This window comes from Plectropomus leopardus, chromosome 4 (genome assembly GCF_026936395.1).
Source record: "Plectropomus leopardus strain MGB_pleo_1.0 chromosome 4, ASM2693639v1, whole genome shotgun sequence".
In the NCBI taxonomy this organism is placed as follows: domain Eukaryota; kingdom Metazoa; phylum Chordata; class Actinopteri; order Perciformes; family Serranidae; genus Plectropomus; species Plectropomus leopardus.
This window is the reverse complement of record NC_142179.1, coordinates 24694866-24714125: the sequence shown is the minus strand read 5'-3', so window position 1 is coordinate 24714125 and position 19260 is coordinate 24694866. Positions and strand designations below refer to the sequence as shown.

Sequence of the window (19260 nt, the reverse complement as noted above, 5' to 3'; positions counted from 1 at the left end):
TCTCTCGGAATAAGTGCGTACTGCGAGACAAAAAGTTTGATGCCTAGAGAAAGCCCAGTTCTCTTTGCTTTACGTGATGCTCTCACAACATGGTCAACTTCACCAATATACATGTGCTGCTGTGGGATTTTAGACCATGTGGACACTGTTTACCAAATAACACATGTAACACATCTACAAACAGTAAAAACAGTTTGATTAACAAAAGCAACAGAAGGTGAATTAATGCTGCTCAACATTATTACACCCAACCCAAAACACTTGTGTTTTGCCTCTAGGAGCTCCTCAGAGAAGAGGTAGTGGGTCCGACTACAATCCAGCCTGCTAAATCTGGCATGGACTTTCCTAATCAGGAGGGAAGGATAACCTTTGCTGTGGGCCAGCGTAACACATCATTGGACATTCTCCTCACGCCTGACCTGGCCTCATCATTGCCCACACCGAAGCGCTTCCAGGTGGAGCTCTACAACGCTACTGGGGGAGCTAGAGTGCACCCTCAGTTTGGGCTGGCTAATGTGACTCTGGTGTCAAATGCTGCAAGTGCAGCCGTGTGGCTCCTACTGGACCAATTACATCAGCCTCTTGACTCAACTATATTGAACCAGGTGCTTCAAGGACTGATCGATAAGGTCTCTACACCACTCTCTCGGGAGCAGATAACTGCCATTCTTGAAGCTCTGGGAAAGGTAAGAGGGTTTGAGGCTGAGGACAAAAGCATTTCCTGTAAACTAATACCTTAACCTTACTTAAAGGCCAATATAATTCTCATTAAAGCTGGAAGAGAAGATAAAATGTGATAACATATGCCTTACTGTTCTATCTGCTCCTTCACTATATTAATATCATGGTATGAAACTAGATATCATCTAGGATTTTTGAATATTGGAGTATTTGTTAAAACTGAATTTTTGTTTACATTTTTCTAGTTGCATTACTAATATTTTCTTTCTGAAAGTAATTTTCCACATATTTGCCACTGCATAATCTTTTTCCACCACTCACAAGCTTGTGATTCAACCTAATAGTCTGTTTCAGACAGATCTTTGCTTTAGGGCATACATCACCCCCACTTCAATCCTCTGACAGATCTGAGGACCAGTTTGTCACTGAAAAGGTCTCAGTTGTCACTCTACGTGAGCGCTACTATCACCACGCTGCTCTGATGTTAGAGTCTCCATATTGCACTTTCTAAGCCCCCAGACAAGCGGAGACACCGCTGTAATTTAATGTGAAGGGGTGTGCGGGGGATGGCAGAGAGAGTAGAGACAGCAGGAATGAGTTACACAGCATGAGGATATGTGGGAGCACACAGAGCGCATAAGAGAAGGGAAAGAGACAGTAAAGAAAAGGCGGCATTAAATCACTATAAAAGCTGTGTAACACTGAGGCCTAAAACAAAGAAAGTGACAGTGCCAGCCTGAAGTGTTGGAAAAGATAGATACAACACTCAAGTGCAGATCACACATAGAGTTTAATCCAGGGATAGACTTGCAAACAAGAGCAGAGGAATACATTGTTGCTAAATTTCTCCATCTTTCTCTCCATTTATCCTGTTTCTTCTGAGCCAGGTGCTTGCAGAGGCAGAGAGGGCTCCTCTACAGGAAAGTAGCCGCAATTTGACCTATGACCTGCTGTGCGCCTTGGCCAATCCCAGCAGAGTCGACACCCGAGGCCTAAGCCACCTTGCTGAGGTGGCCGAGCGATTTGCATTCTCCCTCCTCACACAAAGTCAGTGTGAAATGTGAGTGTTCCCTTCTCAAAACGACTGAAGAGCAGAAGGGAGATATCAGTATTTTAAGATGTTCAATATGTGTTAACTACAGATGAACATTATATTATTGTGCATGTTGCTGCAAGGATTTTCCCTTTGAATATTATTAGCAATGTTTCATGCTTAGTATTCTAAGTGATTTTCTTTGTCTGATTTTCCAGACGGGGTACGATCCTGGAAACATGTCCATATATGACCATCTCTGCCTTCCAGTGGTACCCCACGCAGATCAATGGATACAAATTCAGGGGACGTAATGCAGACTTCTTCCAGCTGCCAGACACCCTGCTGGCAGTACCAGCGGTCTCGACTGCGGACTGTGGCAACCTCAGCCGAATTCAGCTGACTGAGTTTAGAACCGAGCACTGGTTTCTCACCAATGATACAAACACCGCTCTCAATGGGAAGGTAGGGACGCACTGGGTTGGTCAGACTTCATTTTTATCTCAAATCGTGTGTTTTGAATAAATACAGCAGGTGGCAGTATTACTCCATTATAAACAAGACTTAAAGTATTTAGTTCTTTCCATATCTCAAGCGTCTTCTTTTTTTCCGTTTATATCAAGGTATTCTCAGCGAGCCTCCAGGACAGAAGGTCACGACCCCTAGAAGATGGCAGTGAGGTGCTGTATCGTATCCACAGCCCCGGACAGCAAGTTAAACCTGGCCGGTCTCTGTGCCTTCTCTGGAACCAGACCACTGCAAGGTAATCCACCACAGACACACCAGTTCAGATGCATGCTCAGCCATGAAACAGCAAGTTGACATAAAATGTTTATATTCTTGATGATACGACCACGATTGTGTCAGTGTTACCTAGTAATATCAGCGGTTGAGGTTGTTTATTTTTCTGTATGCCAACTGAAACTTTTTTCTTTACTAATTGAAATTTCTCTTAACTAAGATGTCCATTGGCCTATGTATGTACATTGTTAACAATCTAAAACTGTGACCCCAAGCTCATCTCTGTCTATCATCCTCACACTTGCGTGAGAGAGACTGATTTGCTAAGTGAAGGGCAAAAGTCCAGGTACAGCCTCTCAGCGAGGCCTCTCTGTGGCCACGGGGGAAGTCTCTCCATTCTGTTTAATATCTGCACATTCAGTCTGGTGAATTCTCCTGCTCAGAGCCAGTTTGTTGAGGACAGTCCTGGGGCGTGGAATGGGACTTGGCTGGAACACTATGTTACAAGTTAAGAATTGGCAGGTTCGGTTTGGCCGGAACTGCTACTTGGACAATGTATCGCAGAAAAGAAAACAGATGAGAGAACAGATATGGAGGGAGACTAAAAGGTGGAGAGAGAAGCAAAGTCACTGACAGGGAAAGGTCACTGTGGTAGTGTGGCTCTCTTGCTGTGAATGTAAGGTCGAAATAAAAAGGACTAGAGAGGACTCAGTTGTTAGAAGACTATTTTTTTTTTGCTTTTTAAAAACTGCTCACTCTATTCCTCCCTGTTAGTTGTGCAACCATATCCAGCACATCGACAACATCACAGAGCATCTTTGATAGGTAACACTAAAGGAGGCCAAAACTCCAGAGAGGAGCAAATTGGACATAAAACAGATCAAAATTAGGTGTATTGTCAGGTAGGTTTTCAGATACAGGCAAGTTGCCTTAGTGTTTTGTTGCATAACAATTAACATAGTAAGATAAAAAAGATAAAAGCAAGTAACGAAACAGTCAGGGAACATATAACAATGGAAAAATAAATAAATAAATATATTTAAATTGTCTTTTTATCTATTTATTTTTTTTAATATGTAGAATGTATCTGTTTTAAAAATGAAGAGCAGCAAGGTTTTGTGTAGGAATGTCCAAAGAATGGCCAAGGAATGTACATAAGTTCACAGTTTAAAGTACAGAGATGAATGCAATGTGCCGAGAAATAATCCAAAAAGATGTGTGTTAATGTAAGGCATTGTGACAAATTTACGTTTTTGTAATGCGTAGTGTCTTTGGGGTGAGATGAGAGTCACTTAAACTCTATAAAATAATGGATGTAGGTACATGCACTGGCTGTTTTGTTGCCTTGAGTGCGGCATTTCGACTATCACCGACTTTCTGTTGTTGTTGATTTAAGTAAAGGCAGCATGTTACTCAACGGGTCCTGCATAACTTTAAGCCTTAATAAAATGTGAAGAATTTTCCCTGCATAGTTGTCATGAACACGACATGTATCTATAGAGACAAAAAAGGTTTTTTGTACCAGACTGTGGACATGTTTATTTCTGCTGTAAGGTTGGACATTTTAATATGGGGTCTATGGGGATTGAGCCAGCCTTAAGTGGCGTTTCAAGGGACAACAGTTTTTTGGCACTTCCACACTGGCTTCATTTTTTGGTCCCGAAGGGTTGCCTCCTGGGATACATCAGACTCATTACCTTGCCTTGTTATTTGCATCACTTGTGTTTTGTTTTACCCTTGTGTAATAGTCGTGTGTTATCATGCATCCTCTCCCCTCCTGTCTCCTCTAGCTGGTCATCAGATGGTCAGTACTGCAGGGTTGTGAAAGAGAGTGGGAACTATGTGGAATGTGCCTGCTCCCACTTTTCTATCTACACAGCCTACGCAGAGTTTGCCACGCTTGCATCCTACAACGAGGCTTTCTATGCCTCAGGATTTATCTGCGCCTCAGGTACAAACACATTCCCCCTACTGTGTGTCTTCCCTTGCTCACGTTGTTTTTCTGTGTGCCCACTGCTGCTTCAGCTATCTCTCTGGTGCATTCCTTTCATATTCCTCCCACACTGTTATAAATAGCCATCACTGATATGAATTAATTGTTAATTTAACATTAATGTTGGTTCCATGTCTTTCACTTCTCCCTCACAGGCTTTGCATTGGCCATTATGTCCCACGTGCTGTGCTCCCGTTTCCCTATGTTCGCTGCCAAACTGCTCACTCACATGATGGTGAGCTGCCTTGGAACCCAGGTAACACAGATTTTATGTAGTACCACAGAGCTTTACTATAAAGGCCGCAACGAGCACTAACACCCACCATTCACAGTTAATGAAGACTGAGACCTTTATACTCCCACATTATCTGTGTTAGTTTCTTGGCATTTTCATCTAATCGTATCTGCAGATTCTCTGTTTGGCCTTAAATGTAGATGGATAGGGAACCTTTGGAGATTGTTATAGAAGCATTCATCTCTTTGCGCTACATGGATCAGTAGCTCACACACATTAACATGGCTGTAATGTGTGTAGTGCAACACACACCTTCACTTTCATACTGACTGAAATATTAAGAACACACGCTTTATATTAGAATAGTTTAAACTTAGAGTGCACACACACAGACACACACTCACTCACACACACACACACACACACACACGCGCGCGCACACACACACACACACACACACACACACACACACATATGCTGCATGCTACCAACCCTTCTGACTAGCCACTAGTCATGTCACAGGTATTTTCTTGGAAATGTGCACAGACGTGAATACACAATGTCATTGGTTGCGTCGTTTGCGGGCCGGCGCGTCCTGACAACACAACCATGTCCCCCGCACCCTCGCCCATTAAAAACGCAAGCTGTCACATAAGCAATGAGCGAGATAGATATGCGGCTGCAGGTTAGCCTCTCAGCTGGTCACCATGTATGTGTGTGTGTATGTGTGCATGTGTGTGTGCGTGAGCGAGTGCGGGACTGGTAATTTTCCACTGGTCCCCCCTCTCTTTGGTTGACAAACACGAGCCCCTACTAAAGCAGACTGTCGTTGGGGGCTAACCACCTCGGGCTCAACCTGTTTATGGCCCAGGCAGAGCCCCTGAACCTGAAAGGGTTTTGGATGGAAAATTCCGTTCTGTTCTGTTTCTTTGTTGGTACTGTACTGCATGTTAAGGCCGTCTTCCTTGGGTGCGCACGTGTCTGAGATTGTGCTATAGTTTATAAAATACATGGCCATATATCTGTGGCCTTCTAGTCAAGGCCAGGGGATGAAGGCCTGGTTAGATTCCAGACAGTCAGACTAAAGGCCTAACTGAATGTGCGCTCTGGTATTAAGATGTACCCTCTGACTGGTCGTTTGTTACTGTCGGGAATATTTTGGAGGTAATGATGGGCTCACTGCGCTGGATGTGCTGAATGAAAATAGACCAATTGACGTCATTCTCTTCACTTAAGTATGCACTTTGTCCCAGATCTGTGATGGCTTAGTAGAAATAGAAAAAAATATAACTTCCTTTTTCCATAAATGCATGGGAGATGATTTTTTGTTGCTTTTCTATTCAGTGTTCTTCTTGCCAAACAAATAAGTAGGTCAATCAAGAAGACTGAATGTGCCTTTCTGACTCACTCCTTATTTTTATGCATACACAAAGAGATGTGTGCACTAGCAAGTTAAACCAGTAAAAACACTGAGTAAAGCAGTTTCAGGTTACGGATCTGAAGCGGAACGCAAATGGCTTGTCTACCTATCTGGCTATTTAGAGCCAGTGTTGGGTTTGTTCTTTATGGGCTACTGTAGTAATAACTGGCAAACTCAGTGGAAGAGGACCTGCTTTATAAGTAGATATAAACAGCTCATTGTAAGGTAACAGAAGAAACCAATGGTACTCTTATTTTTTCAAGAAAACATACTTAATATATTATTATCCATTTCTACCAATATACGGACCTTTAATTCTCAAAATGTGATAGCTTGGTCATCATAACCAATGTTCTTCCTTCTCACTTTCCAAAAATGTTGTCCCCCATCCTTTGTTTTGATCGGGAGGAACTGTATTTTAGAAATATGAAGAGGATCCAATAACAATCAGGAAACAGAAATTGTGGGTTAAACTGTTCAGTTCTGTCTGTATTCTGTCCGATGAAGTAGGCTTTCTGTTAGTTCTGTTATGTTTTCCCCAGTGGTTAAGTACACAAGAAAAACATAAAAGTGATGCTGTCACACCAAAATCATACCCCGTAGTCAGTCTACATTCTGTTGAATTGGAGCTAAGCTGATAAATAGATTTAAAGGCTATACTATATACAACCTCTTCTCAGGAAAAAAAAATACATCATATAAGTAAATAATAAAAGCAAATAAAATGAACGAGTGCAGATCAATAATTACGACTTCATTTCACATGTAAACAGCACTTGTTAAAAGCATCGATGTACTGCTATTTTTTTTTCTTATTTTATTTTTGTGTGGTTTTTTTTATGCATCTGGAGCTTGCAGTTTGACAACATTGAGTCTTATTAGTATGTAAATGTGTTAAACCACATAACCAAATCACCACTGAGGTCTGTTGAAGAACAACCAGATATCTGAATCCACATCTCAGTAAAACGGAGTCTGTAACTGTTGTACAGCGCTACATGGTTTAGTCATGCCGGTGGTCAATCCTCAGCTGTTGTCAGACTTGTGCATATTTTGTTGTTTGGAATTTGGGGTGCATCTCAGCTTTGTATTGACAGTCGAAGTTAGGCATTAGAAAGCGATTAGTGTTTAACTTCTGTATCAGGAAGTCCAGAGATCTTGCATCTTTGAGGAGATGTGATTAGTGACAGACATGTCTCCTGAACTTGTGGGTCTCAGCCTTGCTCGTGCCTCACCATTGATTTGATCTGTCAGGTTCAGTTCCAACCACCTCTGACGGAGAGGGCTCTCCATCTGTGGTGGCCGGGCTGTAATTAGTCACTGACTTTGCCCTCTGTGGGGAGAAAATTAAAGCTGCCGGTTTGATTTATTCTCCCTGCAACAGCTATAGTCAGCTAGAAAGAACCAAACTAATGTCCTGACCTGCTCCGAGAGTCTGAGAGTTAAGAACAGGTGGATGGCACACAGAAGGCAGAAGCTTATGGTTCGATTTATGTCGTTTTTAATTGTCTTACTGTCTCGCTGCCACCCCTTTTAATTCTATAGCCTCTAGTGAGAAAATGTCACAGACCTGAGGGCATCCGTGGTGATACATTTAGGTGTTAATCTACTAGAGAAAAGAAATCAAGTACAAGCAAGAGAGGATGACGACCATGCTTGCAGAATAGACAGAGGAACAGAACACTTGGCAGACTCAAAAGATTAATATGGCATCTGTTGTGAATACTGCATTTAAGTTTCTCTTGCTAAACCTAACGTCTTGTTTCCAGACACCATATTTTGCAGCCTCAAATGTGCTGCTCTTTTAAAAAAAGGTCATGATAGTGAGAGGGAAATGTTTCATCTCATCCTCAGTGTAATAAATAGATAAAAATATGTTCAATATGTACTCATTGCAGTCATAGGCCAATTGGTAGGGCCAACAAATATGCAGAAAGTTAGTCGCCAAGTTAGTTTGGGAAACAGTTGTGAGTGCCATCACAACTGTTTCCCAAACTATTGATGTCAATATGACATGTGACTTTTTACAGTTCAATTTAAGTAGAAAATGTACATCACGTGTCTTCAAACAGCTGGTGCAGTGTATTTCCAGTGTTTTGTAGCAACTATATACCCAAAGACTAATATTTACTTTTTAATGTTCTGGGATTTTTTAAATGAAAGGATGGGGAAGTACTGTAACTCAGATTGCACAGTATTAAAGTAGATATGTCTTGGCAGCTTATATAGTTTTAGCAAGATAGCTAGCAAGCTAGCAAGATAGATCCAACAATGTTTCAGATATAGCAGCAGGCTGTTAAAGGTGTTGGAGGGTCAAACTGATCTGGTTTTGGTTTAAAGACACCCACAGGGTGACAGAGAAAGCTGCCACTGACAATGATATGCACGTCAGACCTCCTACTGAGAGATAATAATGATTTGTCCCATCCACCACCTCAAGGGAGAGTCCTCTCACTGTGAGCGATAGTGGTTTTGTGTGTGTGTGTGTGTGTGTGTGTGTGTGTGTGTGTGTGTGTGTGTGTGTGTGTGTGTGTGTGTGTGTGTGTGTGCGCCTTTGTCAAATCAGAGGTGGTGTGGTGACAGTCTCTGGCTCTGGCCAGCATTTTGTCCTCCCCTCAGCAAGACAACTGAAGATTGTCTGCATGGAGTGGAAATTTACCCAGTGCATATGTACCATGTAAGTGAGCCTCACCTGGTCGTATGGGTGCATGTTTGTTGATGTGCATGTGATTTTGGGTATGTAAGCACAGTTTATATATGTGAAAATGTACTTGAAAGTTTTAATGATTTACTCCTTATTTCCATCCACATAAAATGAACTGAACAAATATTTTACAAATATAACTATGTGACAATTTATCCTATTTTTCTAAAACATAATAAACACATCCATATTAACCCCTTTGCACATTTTTTCTCCAATATGTCGTGCTTTACTCCCCCAATTTTTTCAGTTTTGTTGTTGTCATTAGGTCGAAGAAACTTAAGTTTATTGCAAATGAAGAAAAAATACACAGAATATGATCCTTTCATGATCCTTCGGGCTACAATTAAATGCAGTCCTAAATGCAATTATTTTTAATTAACCACATTATTAACTCCTAAATCAGTGTTCATGCGGCTTTGCTGTGTCTGCAGGGGACAGATCACTGCCATCATAAGTCTGCATTCATGTTACCAAAACATAAATCAATGATAGTACAGACAGAGAGGTCACAAAATTGATGGATTAGAGGCCTGTAAGACGCAACTGCTGTCGGTGGCTGATGGTGTCATTTCTCTTTTTATTTGCATCACGTCCCTTTTATTTTCTCATCTTTCAGCTCCTAGGGCACTTCATCATCCCATTTTAAAAAATGGTGGTTTGCATCTTGTCAGAAAAGTTACAGGAAAACTTATCTTATTTTGCTTTTAGCCATAACGGACAGTTTCCCCAGCAAGACCCTGCCCAGGATCTGCTGCTGTACTTAACAGCCCTTTACCGCACAGTGTGGGTCCCACTGGTGCTGGTTTTGTTTCACTTTAACCAAGATCAGATCATTCCTTTAATCTGAACATCTAGAAAAGGTCAACCAGGCTTTTATCTCCTCCGGACTTGGCTATTGTAACATACTTTATTGAGGCATCAGTAGGTGAAATATCAAAAGATCACAGCTGATACAAAATGCTGCTGCCAGGACTTTAACACGTCTTTACTGCCCTTCACTGGTTGAGGCACTCAGGCAGAAAAACTCAATATCCTCTTTACCAGCTGCAATCATGTTCTCACCTTGTGAGTCTGTGTATGTGTGCGTCATCATGACAAAATGTGGTCCCTGGTGACACCTGTTGTAGCAGGAACTACCACAAAGGCCCCTTTGATTATTATGGCAGGCGCAGATAACATGGTAACCTTGCAAGATGCAAAGATACAGTCACGAAACTTTGCAGGTGTAGAGTTCAAAATGACAGCTAGTTTCAAAGATTAGTGTGGTCGGATCAAGGGAGCAGGGAGTAGGAGCGTAGGAAATAGGGAATGTGCTATTGCGCCCCCCCAGTTTAAGACTCTATTGAAAGTCACTTTAAAAAAAGTATTTAAATATAAACAGCCCAGTGATGTTAGGTCCTTGTTTATTAATAATGTGATTGACAAAACTCTGACATTTCATATAAAATACTTCAGCCCGGTCAAATACAGAATGGGATTTTGGAGATGTGTGAGTGCTCAAACACACGTATCCAGGTGCTGACGTGGGAAAGGAAACTCTAATCTCCATCTCTATTGCAAACAAAACACAGTTTAATTTCTCATCCATTGTAATTAAACAGCCCTCCACACCCCAGACAGCACAGTTACCATGAAGTGTTTATCCCAGTGGGCCCAGTGCTTTATTCCAGTATCTGGGAGGTGTTTAGGTGACTCTTAGCTCCAGTTATAAAGGATTTCCTGTTAGTTCTGGGACTGGATCCAGCATTCAGACGTCTGCGCCTCACTCCACAAAAACCACACACACACAAGCACACATATAAACACGGGACTCTATCTCCCCCTCTACACCGCCCACCACCCTCACTTCCAGTCTCTGAACAGAGTAATGAAGTTGTCTGATTGCCGTCAGGATTCCTTAAAGTTCCTGTTTGTCGTCAGCGTCTACTGTCTGTTTGTGAGTGTGTGCGTCGGGGGGAAGCGTGTGCAGTGAGTTTCTCAGCCCTCCAGAAAAGGGGATGTATGAATTGCGTAATCCAAGACCTTAGCATGTCCTTGGCTGTAGAACGTAACCCAAGTCTTTGCAAATGAAGTAAGCGACTGACTGCTTTTCCTGAGGAAGTTTTTCTGTTCCCATCATGACCAATCAATCATTAAATTAATAAACAGAGAGCGATTTTGTGCGTTCATGCGGGTCTGCTTCTTTGGTTGACGTCAGAGAGTATGCCTATCTTATCTTACTCTGTGCCTTTTCCCACAAGTGTTGAAGTGAAACAAAATTAGAAGGCAAAAGAAGAGGAAGCATGAGAAGAAAACACAGTATTTGCTCACTTCTTCTCCCATCCACTCTTAGACAATAGATTATTCCAGTATATTTTACTCAGATTAAGATAGATTTCTTGTTTTTGCTTGGAGTTGTTAACAAATAAAGAGAAAGATAAACTATACAGTATGCCCTTGATAAGATTTTAATGCAATTCTAAGCTGTTTACTGACTGTCAGCCTGAGCTAATGGCAGGCAAGTGATGGAAGGGTATAAAGTATCAGCAGCCAGGGCCTGTGTTACAGTGTGTGTGTGTGTGTGTGTGTGTGTGTGTGTGTGTGTGTGTGTGTGTGTGTGTGTGTGTGTGTGTGTGTGTGTGTGTGTGTGTGTAGACAGGACAGTGGAGAGGTGAAGACAGCCTCTTGGGAGACTCACATTACACCCTTCTGGCTGGTCCAACACCTTGTGCCTAGTGTTGCCCTGACTCCTCTCCTCTTCATCTGATCCGTCTCTCTCAGTCAGCAGCATCTTTCCCCCTACACAATACTCGGTTCAGTGTGACCTTGTCCCTTTTGCCTGATACTGAGAAGTGAGGCTTAATTTGCTTCTAAATTCTCTTTCATGTCTTAATTTTCCTGTTTTACTTTCATCTGTCTTTCTGCCCCCCTGGCTTTATCCTCCTCCTTTCTTCCAACCTTAATATCACAAAATGATGAGTAATACCCCTGTTTCTATTCTCTGTCCCCTTTATCATTCTGGCTGCTGCTGGGCTCAGCTCGGCGCTGTGACATTACGAGCCGCAAAAAAGACTATCTCACTCCGTCTCTCCATAGCCTTCTCTCTCTCTATCTTGGCGAAAGCAGCTGGCCACATCCTGTGTGACTCATCAGTTTAACAAACGATGAGATGTTCACATGTTGTTTGTCCCTAAACTGGTTACAGCCACTTGACTTACTCTCAGAGACATAACAAACATCCGGATGTCTGTCAGGACCATTTATGTCAAAGTGTAATTACATCATCAACAATGAAATGACTGCTAGTCCTCAAAAGCACCCTGTGGATTTTTCTTGTAAACACAGTTATGTTTACATTCTGTGTTTCTCACAAGAATGCTTTGCCTCTATCCTTCAGGCCTATCAAATGTGCATTTATTTCCCGAAAATCCTTGACAGTATTGGAAGGGACAATAAGGCTTACACTCACAGCTGTAGTAGACAGCCTACAGCATAATCATGCTGCATTATTTTGCACTAATTGACTTCACACAATAGTTAACCATTATCAAACCATAAATTCTGTAACATAATAATAAAAGCTCAGCTAATGTCATAGCCTTTTCATGCTGACCTTCTCTTTGTCACGTACAACTTATTCATGCACTTTCATGAGGATATAAAGCGACGTTCAACTAATTTCAATGATCAAGTCTAAAGCACTTTCCTGACACACTAGGCACACTCGTATATAGTATGAACACACATCAGTTTCCCCTTTGTTGTAATAGAAATGTAGACATCCCCTGTAGCCCTCACCTGTGTACTGTTGCACAAAGGCAGCAATTATTCTGGAATTGGTGTAGCTATTTATCTACCAAGGTGGTCAAACATTAGTCCTATCTGGATTGCATCATTAGGTTGCCATCAGGATGAAACACTCATGCACGCACATACAGTCTTCTGCTAATATGAGCTATTCCTTGTCGGTCAAGAACAGGTTTCCTTAGGAAACTGTTGAGCAATAATATGAAACTTATGTTCAGTGACTCACTTTCTTCAATATTTAATGTATTAAGGATATAATGCCATTTTGCTGTGTAGTATTCATCATATTCAATATCAGCGTGTACTGTGTTTTTGCCGGCCCAGTCGTCAGAAGAAAATGTTTTCATCGTAACTTTCTGCAAACCACTAATGTGTCACATTTGCATGTTTTATACATATCATATCAATATTTCTAAGGTGATGTAGTATATGAACAACTTTGTCACTGAGCAGTAGATGGGATAGTAGATGCCACTGAGGCTAGACGCCTTCTAAGCTGCAGACCTCTGTTTGAGATGAACAAACAACAACTATGGCTGTTTTTTTCAGCGTCTTTTCAGCCTCCGAACGTGGATATGTTTTTTGTGACAACATTTTTCTTGTAGCAAAACTTGGTTGCTTTTGAGAAGACATTGCTGCTTTTCCAGCTTGGATTGTGTCTAAGTCAAAACAGTCACAATCTTAAACTAAACATAACCAAGTGATTTTTGTGTCTAAACCACACCTGCTTTGTTGAAACGTAAAGTTTCAGCATATTTGCTACATGATAACATGCAACTGGAATTTAAAAAAAAAAATGGTTTAAAGAAACATGATTTGGTTAGTTTGCATAGATTGCAAGAAGTTACATTTGTGTATCTGTGGTCACCTTTCCCAACCTGTGATAATTGATACGCTAATAGTAACAATTGCTGTTGCTATTGCAAGTACAGTGTCGATTAGATTAACAGTACTGGTTTTCTAACCAAACATTGTGCTGCAGCAGATTTATCTGCCCTTTTCTGGACTCTGGAACTTACACCCTTATTTTTGCCAAATGTTTGTTGACCTAACAGCTGGTGACCCTTGAAAGACTTCCATGAACTTTTCTCTATTTCCACAAAAAGCACAGTAAACAGAAGCAGGAGGTCACAGTAGTCACTCACCTTCATCAGGGCTCTGCAGTTAGCTCTTGTCTGTCGTGTCTGGTAGCTGTGAGACACGAAACAGCACACATCCGACAAGATGTCAATGCCTGGGGCAAGTATTTTTTGAGGTCATGGGATATTTCCGTGCTACACACCTATACTTATACCTAACATAACAAGTCACTGTGTTCATTCCTTAAATACAGATTAACATTAAAAAATGATGTTCATTTGCAGTATGTAGTAAGTTATTTTTATGTAAAATGTGTTTAAAAGACACTGTGTGATAGGAACTTCTAGAATATCCGAATGAACAAAATCTATAGCCAACAAATGTGACCTATTACTTCCCTGTGGTTGTAGCACATTGACTTCCCATCCATTACCTGCTTCAGTGGATAAAGACAATACAATCAGCAGATAGATATCTGGGCATAAAATTACTTGTGGCAAGTAAAGGGCTCATATCGTTTATCACTTGCTGGCTTCCCTGTTATCTTATTTTATTTTGATAGGCTCATAACTTAAACATTTAAGACCCAGGTCTAGTAAATGTACTGGCATATAGAAATCTATTTAAAATGTAACATAAGTCATTGTTGGCCTGCTTAGTGATGTAGTCTCAACTCTCCATGCAGCAGCAGGCACCTTTTACCTGATTCTGTGCTTGATTTGGTTTGTCATCAAGGACTTAATCAGACAGGCTGCCAACGCTGTGAATGATAAACAAAGTGGGAGCCTACAGTTGTCAAAGTCCCCAGAACCCTGCTCTATTTTTGGAGCCTGACAGCTTGTCTTGGCAGACCTTTTGTTTAGGAGTGAACCTTGGAGGTTTAGAGAAATGAAAACTCAGTTTACCCCAAAACTGCTGAGGTCAGTGATGTTGCCATTTCAGCTTGATGTTTGCTCTGGTTTTCCAGGTCAGGTTGAACAGGATGTTTACCACTTGTTGTTACATATGACACAGCATATTCATTACAATGCCATCTCTTTTTAGCAATATTTTACAGTTTATTTTTATTCTTGACGTTAAGCAATATTTGTGAAGTTTCTGTTTGAAAGGGCTTCTCATACCTGGCAAACTGCAACATTAGAGAGACAGAAAGAGGAATTTAGCCAGCTCTGTGATGCCAGCTTAACAGCCTGAAATAGAAAATGAGAGTCGCGTAACTTCCTCCAAGAATCAGGAAATGTTGAATGGAGGAAGGAAATGGAAAACGGTAATCAAATATAACCGTATCTATAATAAGGTCTTTTGTTTGTGGCTTATCAGCAAATTGTAATCAGTCTGCTCTGCCAGTTTGTTTTTAGCTTCATTTGTATCTCAAATCTGGAAGAAAACATTAAACACAACGCAAACATACACACATACACTTATTCCATCACATTCATGTGACTATGCTCACACACATAAATGCACAGGCAAATGTTGTTCACAATATGGAAACAGAGCCAGATCCACTATGTCATAGTTATGAAACACATGCATATGCTTGCATTAATGAATGAGCAAATATAGGAAAGCATACACAGATGGCCGTATGTGCAAAACCTACTCATTTAACCCACTCCACCCTACACACTCACACACACCCAGCATTACAAACACAGCCCCAGCCTACAGCGCTTTTTGTCTTTCTGACCTGTAGGGGTCACTGTAGCTCCACAGCCGGAGCCAAGTTCAATAGCAGCGGTGAATGAAGTGCCTTGTCAATGACTCCCCTGAGCTGTCTTCGTTTTATGACCAGACCTCTTTTGGAGCACACTAAGAAACTGCTGCACTGATAGCCAAAAGGAAATGGTTTAAGTCAAATCCTCCACCTGTTTCCTTGAATGAATTCAACTGTAGAGAGGCCATCAACATCTTCCACCTTTGGTATGCAGAATCTGAACATTTGGTCAAGAAGTTCTCTAGTGCAGATTAATCTAAGTAGACTGATTAAAAAAAAATCAAAACAGTATAGTATGCAAATTAAGTCTTGCTAGCGCTGTGCATATTTAGTCTAGGCTGTGTATGGTAGTTAAAAAGGGGGCAACTGAGACATTATACAGTGCATGATAGTACAGCTGTTGCTCTGATTAAGTCTAAATTACACAGTGAGGTACCAGAGCACAGTGTATAGTGAAGTTTGTGTGCAGGAGCAGCATGAATGGAGCAGAGACTATTTAACTTGATCAGACTCCTCACAAATTGATTAGCTTTCCATCCACCCATTGACAGACACCGAGAGCTGCGGCAGATCAGCCAATTTGCACGGAAGGAATCCTTTCATGGATCGATGGTCCGTTGGACGGCAGTGGATGGAGCTGCTTTAGTGGGTCTGTGTTGGCCTCTGTCCTAGATTTGCCCCCATCCTTATGACAATCTGGAAGTGATGCAACAGGTTGCTCTGTGTGCTTTCCTGCAAACAGGAGTGGCTTAAGTGTCACCTGTGATGGCACTCACGTTGTCATAATTATATAAACATACATGTGCATGTATAAGACAGGCATGTTGCATTTCATTAAGCATCTCAATTATCATTACAGCCGACATTGGCATAACACGTGTATACATGTTTCTTTTTTTTTCTCATTTATTAGGCAAGGTGGACCTCAGAATATTTTTAATAATCAGATTTAGGCTTATAGGTCTTTATGTAATTCTAGAGAAAGATAGTTGATTTTACTGTCAAATACCGAAGATTTGGGTTGGTATTCAGACCAAGCAACAACCCAAAGTGATGGCATTTGACGACCGGGCAATGAGACTCAACAATCAACTATCTTTCTTTAGAGCTACATACAGATCTTTAAAGTTAGGTTGAGAAGCCCTGGTTTAGACCAACACCTTTTCTCTCTGTGCTGCTGATTTTGAATAGGTCGCACATGGAAATGGAAAGATGGCCTTTGCTATTTAGGAAATAAAACTCTTTCAAGTTTTGTGCATCTCATTGAGACGGAAAGGCCTTGGAAGCCATGAAAGTACTTTCATTGCAACATTTGTGAGTATAACTAAATGGTGGTCATGTTTTCGTGATGTTTTGCTGTGTGGCATTCCATCTATTGGCTCAGTAGATAGAGCAGGTGCCCCATGTGCAGAGGTTGTGTCCTTGAAACAGCGGCGGCAGGTTCGATTCCAGCCTCAGCCCTTTGCTGCATGTCGACCCCGCTCTCTTTTCCCCTTTCAAGCTTTCCTATCAATTAGAGGCATAAAAGCCCCAAAAAATAATCTTAAAAAAGGTACTGTGTTTACCTGGGCAGACTCTATATAAATCCATTTGTGCGTTGGTGCACACCCACATCATGTATGCACTAGAGCACATACAGAGGTTTGTTATAGAGCAAAGTACACCCATTGAGTGTGTGTGTTTAGGAAATTGACCTTGAGCAGCTGGCTTCAGTGTTTTTATAGCTGTGTGTGTGTGTGTGTGTGTGTGTGTGTGTGTGTGTGCGCGCGCACATAAATCCATGTGCATATGTCTCGTGCCTCGCAGCCCAAAGAATTCTCTGTCTGGTTTCCAGACTGGTTCACACCAGATGTTGAGGAAGGAAATTCAAGAGGCTTCTTGAAAGCAGCCCCACTGTGATTGAAAGCAGCTGCAAACTTCCAGCAGTAGACGGTCTTTGACTGAAGTGTAAATGAGAGAAAAGAGAGAGGGCCTGCTGGAATACAGCTAAGGATGCATCCACATTAATACATTTTTGTTTTTTTTAATGCTTAACTTTTGCTGTGTTTATGCCTACCATCCAGTGGAGAAAACATTTTTATTGCTGCTGACACTGTTTTAGTTTGGAAACTCCAGGATTGATACGAAAACTTTTGAAAACGATGACGCAGAGACCCTTCTTTGCTTCCTGATTAGGTCTTTTCAGTGAAAAAGTGTCCCTTGCCATGGCTTCCTCCTGCGATAAATAATGCTCCTGCTCTAATATGTTGACGAAATTGTTTTGCTACACTTTCAATTTATGTTTTCCGCCACCTTGAACCCCTAATGGTCAAATGAGTTACTTCCAGTAATAGGTCAACATCATTGTTGTTCTAAGCAAAAAAATCTCTGGTCCTACTTTTCGCAGTCTCAAGTATTTTCTGCAAATAAGTCAGCAACTGCAAAGTAGACAGCCTGCTTCCTGTTTACACCAGCACACACATGCCTTGTGTGCATGAATGTTCATGTGATATCAATTTCAGTTGATATGTGAAAAAGGTGCTAAAAAGCTCTTAGAGTGGGCTTAGATAAATAGTGCTTCGAGTGAGTGGTCCTGCTGAGTTACAAGTTAGTATGAGCATTGGTCTCTGTATGATTTTAGCATTAACATTGTTTGGAGATACAGCCTTAATATAATTGTGAGTAGTTTAGTCAACATGATTAGGATGATATATTATATAAAATATGTACTGTTTGACTTATTTTGGAAAAATATTTGATCACTAATTAGGCTCCACTTATTTGTTTTTCCTTCAAAGCTTCAGACTGCGCCAAACGAGTCTGAGATATTCTCGGTTTCCGCATTCCCTCGACTTGCAGCAGTGACACTGTCAACTTGTTGATAGTGTTTGAGCTTGTTTTAGCTGCCTCATTCTCTTCAAAGTGCTGACAGTCTCTCATGTCTGTGTCACACTGGATCACACTGAAACTCAGAAACCTGCTAGCTCTTATACTTTATTTTGGGAATACATTATGGAAGTATTTCCCAGAATATTTGGTAAAGGCCTTTGATTTCGTCCCTCCATGCTTCACAGGAGCAAATAGGCACTCTATCACGTAAGCAATTGTACATGCAGTGTTGTGGTTGTTTGAATGTGAAACAGACTAAAGGGGAGTGGGTGTTTATTTGCCAACAGCTAGCTCAGCAAGTAAGCTTCATCCTGAGGTTCAACCCAAAACACCTGTGAACTTTACTTCATCACTTTTACCTTAAGCAACTGGACATGCTATTCAAGAAAGCACTTGAGGTAGCTGCTCAGTAGCACGCATGCACTTATGTTGAAGTGTACAGTGGGGTGCAAAATGTTGACAATATAGCAACAGTGGCTTTGTTAAAGCATTCCTCTAAATATGTGGCACTTCTCACCATTAAAAGTTAATAATCCTCCATCTCAGCTGCGGCTCACACTGGGCTCGTCTGTTTTTGTCTTCACTTATTTTTATTTTAACAACCTCATGTCAGCAAATGTTAAATCACCATATTTATCTCTCCTCCTTCTCCACACACGCTGGCCCACTAACCCACCTATCAGCCATCCCCATGTGACCTGCTTCTTGCAACTGCCTGTCCTGCGTGCTTCAGCACATAAATAACACACACACTTGAACTGAGAGGCTGCGGCACGTGAGGAGACTGATGATGCCTGCACATACCCAATAGTGTAAGGCAAGAAAAAATTAAATGGCACTGAAAAATTAATAAAGTTGACAGTCACATTACTAAATTTGAAGCAGCCATAATTGTACTTTTTGTATAAATATTTAATTTGAGATATTTAGGCTGCCTTTGCCAAGGTTGCAAGAACAGTGTGAATTGGTTGGCTTTGAATGAGGACAGGCTGTGTGATT

At 41.3% G+C, this 19260-nt stretch overlaps 1 protein-coding gene across 3 annotated transcripts in view; it reads left to right on the top strand.

Moving 5' to 3' along the window:
- Window positions 1–19260, top strand: part of adgrv1 (adhesion G protein-coupled receptor V1) — a 128685-nt gene that overhangs the window by 65018 nt on the left and 44407 nt on the right. For all 3 annotated transcript variants that reach the window (XM_088076916.1, XM_042489006.2, XM_088076915.1), the window contains 6 exons: window positions 279–686; window positions 1569–1741; window positions 1933–2179; window positions 2338–2477; window positions 4246–4406; window positions 4604–4704. In XM_088076916.1, coding sequence (XP_087933042.1) covers window positions 279–686; window positions 1569–1741; window positions 1933–2179; window positions 2338–2477; window positions 4246–4406; window positions 4604–4704 — 1230 coding nt within the window. The remainder of the gene's footprint in view (window positions 1–278; window positions 687–1568; window positions 1742–1932; window positions 2180–2337; window positions 2478–4245; window positions 4407–4603; window positions 4705–19260) is intronic.